This window comes from Rhagoletis zephyria, unplaced genomic scaffold (assembly GCF_001687245.7).
Source record: "Rhagoletis zephyria isolate East Lansing unplaced genomic scaffold, Rhagoletis_zephyria_1.1 Rzeph_scaffold_02281, whole genome shotgun sequence".
Lineage (NCBI taxonomy): Eukaryota > Metazoa > Arthropoda > Insecta > Diptera > Tephritidae > Rhagoletis > Rhagoletis zephyria.
Window position 1 is genome coordinate 23,451 of NW_016159365.1, and position 5,587 is coordinate 29,037.

At 37.0% G+C, this 5,587-nt stretch overlaps 1 protein-coding gene across 1 annotated transcript; it reads right to left on the reverse strand.

Annotated features, from left to right (window-relative positions):
• Nucleotides 1-1,140: 1,140 nt before the first annotated feature.
• On the reverse strand, nt 1,141-2,553 carry LOC108366471 (uncharacterized protein DDB_G0286447-like). Its single transcript, XM_017620894.1, has one exon. It carries the CDS (start codon nt 2,551-2,553, stop codon nt 1,141-1,143), a length of 1,413 nt encoding a protein of 470 aa, XP_017476383.1.
• Nucleotides 2,554-5,587: the final 3,034 nt, after the last annotated feature.

Below are 5,587 nucleotides of genomic sequence, written 5' to 3' on the forward strand. Positions count from 1 at the left end.
TTTTTATCCCCTTCCATATGTATCGAGTAGAGGAACTAGGGTTTAGTTTTTTGGTAAATTCTTCAAAGCTAGTGGATTTTGCCTGTCTCTTTTCCCTGTTAAATCTGGCGTTACGCTTCTTGTAAATTATCAGTGCGTCAAGAGTGGGGCACCTTTGGTAATCTCTCCAGGCTGCCATTTTCTCAAGTCGTAGTTTACCCAGTTCTGGCGACCACCAGGGCACATTTCTTGAGGCTTTACGTGGATGCGTCCGTGGTATTGCTAAGTTCGCTGCCTCCCTTATAGCCTTTTGAATTGTTGAGGCTTCTTTATTTGGGTTGCTGTTGTCGAAGTAAGGAAAATGCTTGTCACTTAATACATTGTTAAATTTCTCCCAATTAGCTTTAGTAGTGGTGTACCCAGAAATAGTTTTAATGCTGGGCGTATTAGGGGTGCAGATGGAAAAGGAGCAAACTATTGGAAAATGGTCGCTGTTGTGTAAGTCCTCGAGCGTGTGCCAGGATGCAATGGGGAATAGTTGTGGTGAACAAATGGTAAGGTCAACATGTGTAAACGATTTGTGAGTGGAGAAGTGGGTGGGATTATTATTATTGAGAACGCACAAGTTGGAAGCGAGAATGAAATCTTCAATAATTGCGCCCCTGCGATTAGCGCTTGGTGAACCCCAAAGAGGGCTCCAGCCGTTGAAATCGCCACATATAATTATGGGAGTGTTTATTGAAGAGGTAAGTTGCGACATATCTGAGTGAGAAAAGGTCTGATTTGGAGGAATGTATACGGAAATCACAGTGATTGGATATTTAACGTTGAATTCGACGGCAACCGCTGATAAATTGGAAGTTACGTTGACTCTTTTGTGTTGGAGGTTTTTGTGGATTAATAATCCACAGCCTTGTTTAGAATAGTTAATGTTGGAAAAGTTGTGAAAATGCGGTGTATATTGCTTCGGGCAATATGGTGAATAAGTAGGTTTAATGTGGGTTTCTTGTAAACAAATTATATGTGGCTTGCGATCTTTGATTAGAGTTTCTAGTTCTAGGTAATTATTCTGATAACCTTTAATATTCCACTGAAGAATATTAACCATCAGTATTGTATTATTAATGCTTACTATTAGTGTTATTTTCGATTGAAAATAACCTATAGTTCGGGTTCTTGAAGCTCACAGTCTATGTTTTTATTGTGCATTTCGGATATTGTGGTTAGTAGAGACTGGAGGCTTGTGTTTGGTTGGGTTGTGGATTCAATATTTGTGTTGTTGTAGGAATTGTAGGAAGTAGTAAGAGGGTTAGAGTGGTGGGTAGAAAAGTGTGGAGAGTGCGATGTGGAAGTATAATTTCCATCATTGCAATTGTTTTGATTACAGTCCATGGTATTGTCAGTTGGTGTGGTTGGAGAATGCATGTGAGAGACAGAATAGGTGTTTTCTGTTGAGTGCATATTGTTTTGATCGTTTGAGTTAGCTGAGAGAGATTGAGTTGTCGATGAAGTGATAGCTATTGAAGGAGTGTGAGTGTGATCCAATGAGAGTTGTGAGATTGAGTGAGAACTAGAAAAAGCCGTGTCCGTGGAGTGTGGATGAGATTGATTACTGGAGTTGAGTGGCTGAGTGGAGGCTGCAGCGCTGCCACTTGAAGAGGTGTGATCGCTGGGGTTGCTCATGAGATTGTGGTGAGAAGCTTGTGTTGAGTTTAGAACTGATGAGTAAGTTTGCTTTTGGTTTAGGTTGATAGGGTTATGTAGTTTGTATAGACGTCTTGCTTCAGCATAGTTGCATTTGTTCTGAGTTTTTATTTTTAATACCTCTTTCTCTTGTAAGTACTTTGGGCAGTCTCTGGCGGATGCGGGATGGGGCCCAAAGCAGTTAGCGCACATTGTGCGTTGACATGGTAGTGTGCTAAGAGGTGGAAAGTTACAAGTTTCACAAGTAGTATTGTTATTGCATCTTTTTATGGTGTGACCTAGCAGTTGGCATGAGCGGCATCTCATGGGAGTAGGAAAGTATTCCTCAACTCTCACTGAATACCATGCTATGTCAATGGTGTGGGGAATTCTGTATAGGTTGAACGATAGAACTATTCTGCCTGTAGGAACTTTTACATTATTAATGGTTTTAGTGAATTTGTACAAACCCACAACTCCTTGCGATTTCACAGCCTCCAGAATTTCTTTTTCATCCGTATGTGCCAAATTCTTGTCGAAAATTGTACCTTTACAAGTGTTAAGGGAGTCGTGAAAGGTCACAGAGACGGGACATAGGCCGCCAAAGTTCTTGCATTTAATAAATTTCTCAGCAACTTTATGAGATTTTGTTAGAAGCAGCAGGCTGTCATCGCGTAGAATACTCACTGATAGGTATTCGGTGCTAATGCCATCAATGGCCGTCTTTTTAGCAAAAACGCTGTATTTTGATAAAGAGTTGGACACGTCGGTGGATTTAATGATAATGAATTTAGGGTCATTGCAATTGTAATTCTGAGTCACATCTGATAGTGGTGGAAAAGGCACTTCTTTATTAGATTTTTTACGTTTTGCCTTCGGGGAAATTAGCATGCTTTCGGAAAGCATGCCAAATCGATTCCCCGAGGGAAACGAGGGTATTTTACCCATATAATACACTCAATGATATCATTATAAATATTTTACAAACCAAGTAATTTGAACTTAGTGTGTATAGTAACAAATAAGTGAAAAACACGTGGAAATAGCACGTAAGCTCACGGAAATTTCTCAACTGCGGAATTCACTTGTTAGGCACAACTGTACGGCAAGAGAGTTAGTCGGTGACTGCTTACAAAGTATGATATGCAAAAGCTGGTTAATTTGAGGAAAGCCCCTATTTACTTAAATGTATATCTGTGGACTTTTGACAAAACAACCTCTGTGCTTTCTGTAGGGTGGAATTTAGAGTAAGTTATAAGGAACTTCCATTTAAAAATTTAACATTTTTTTTAACTTTTATCATCCTCCACTACTCTTAATGACTAAATATAAAAATATCATTCGAGAACTCAATGAATTACTGCCTTGAAGAGAAAATGACCTCACTTGAGAGAAGTTGTTTTGTCAAAAGACCGCAGAAATAATCTAGGCCAGGAGAATAAGAGAGTAAAAACTCATAGCGTCTGATGCTTTTGAAAGGCGGATGTTGTGAGAGTAATGAAATAGAAATTCAAATAAACGATTTGTTCGCTTATTCGGAGATTCGCGAATGCTCGCTTGTTTGTTTTTCAGCAGCAATGAAATAAACAAAACGAAATATTTTGAGAAACATTTGACAAAAAGTAGTACATGAACAAGTTAAATGGACGGATTTGTAAATATACAATTTTGAAAGTGCCCGGCGTCGCTGCAGTCCGCGTTCGCGCGCCGCCCCGCGCCACCCCGCTCCGCGTTCGATGTCGCGCTCGCGTCCCCCGCCCCTCCCCTCCTTTCGCAATTATGTACTGGTGGCATTATAACCGTTTAGAAAAAGGAAAAATTATAAAATAACACTAGTTCACTTCTGAAACTGCTTTTTAATGTCCAAGTAATGGGAATTATTGTGTATGGTGTTATTGCATGCTGCATCCCACCCATAGTGGAATTTACCAGGTGCCATTGCTTTATTTGAAAATTTGCGTATAAAATGCCGAATGTCAGAAAATAAAGCGAGAAAGCTGTTTTATTACTTCATCTGTTTATTGCGACATGGTTCCATGCAAACATTTTAAGGTTTTCCAGCAATGTTTTTAACAACATATTAAAAAGCATGCAGAAAAAATTCATACAAAAGCGCTATGTCCAATATGCGGAGCAGTTTTTAAAGACGATGCTTTTCCTATATTTTGTTAGACTTTTCATAAGTAAAAATATTTTGTGAATATTACTTTCTTCATATGAATTATATCACATTTTTTGTTTAATTCAAGGCCTATCAAACAGGTTTAGAGCATTTGAGCAAAAACAACATTTGCCTGTATTTTGTTGTTGCTTCTGGTGTCGAAGGTGCCAAAAACTGTTCTGATTTTTTTCTTCTACATCAAAGCGTGCCATGCGAAATACGAAAAAGGTAAAAAATTTAAATTGAAAAAATGAAAATTGTTGCAACTTTCTTTCTTAGTAAATTGGTTCGATTCTCGAAGCATTGACCCACCATCCTGTGCCAGGCCCAGTAATCAGCGGTTGTGCTGCTGAGTTGGGCGAGCTTTCCAAAAGCTGCTATTTAATCGCTGGTTTTGTATGGAAAATGTTTCACATGCAAAAAGATTTTAACAATTTAGAATTTTTGTGAGAAGAAATGTAAAATATTTGACATTTTCGAGAACAAATAATTTGAAAAAATCAAATCAGCTGCTATACTGATATTACCTGTTCAATGTGCCTTGGTTTAATTGTATTTTTGGAATAAACAAAGTTCTTTTTCCTTCTGTCAGTAAACTGTTTTTTTTTTTTTACAAATAATATAAATAAGCAATGGGAAATAAGGCAAAATTTGTTTTATTTCCAACCTTCGTTGGAAATAAAGCAAAACTCAGATTTTGGCATTATTCCCCCCCCCCCCTCTTTTAAACGTAATGAGCAACTAAATCGGGAATAGTGTAAATTAGCAACTAAATACCCAACAGGTTAGAGTTGCGCGTCGTGACCATGGTCTGCTAGCTTGATATACGTCTGAAACACCACTTTTTGGTTTTTCCAGAATACCAGAAAGCATGGTTGAAAAAAACATGTTTTCTTTTAAAAAGACAAAAACATCGAGTCTTATTCAAAAAAGATAAAAACACGTTTTAAACAAGTTTTTCGTAATGTTTTAATTTACATGTTTTTAGCATATTTAGATATTGTTTTAAACACTTTTAAAAATTCATTACATTTGAAATTAAGTGTGGGTAGAAATCAAATCCATCGAAGAACTCATAAAATATATATCTATTAGAAAATAATAATAATAAAACGAACGTTGTATAAATAAACAAGTAATTTTTAAGCAAAAAACAAAACCGACTTCAACTCTCATATAATACAATTTTTCCGATTCTATAACAATTTATTCAAAATACTCAAACACACTGAACCAAAAACGCATCTAGAGCCTGCCAGAAAGAAGAAGAAGACGAATATTTACGTTACTTATGGAATTGTACGATGACTGTGAGTTCTAGGACAATCTCAATAATACAAAAGACTACTTTTTAACCGACTTCCAAAACACGGTGGGCAGGAAGCGAAGATAGGTTGCATAAAAATGTCGACAAGATCTGAAAGCAGGGTTGTATTTGTTGATATCCTAAGGTTAAGAATCCGCTTAAATTGAAATCCTAGCTGCTCCTGTTTTAAAGATATCCACATTTTATATACTTCTGATAGGATATACATATTTGCAAAAGAGGAAGGCGTACTTCTCGATAATTAGAGCATATTTATACGAAAAGAAATCTCATACAAATCTGTTCCCCTTTTTTAACTCACTAAAACGGATCAAATCAATGTGAAACATTTTCATTTTTTCCTACCGAAAGAATAATTGATCGAGATTTATTGGGCGCTACCGGTATACAACTTAGATAAAACACCACAATTACCTTTTTCTGTAGCGTGAACTTTC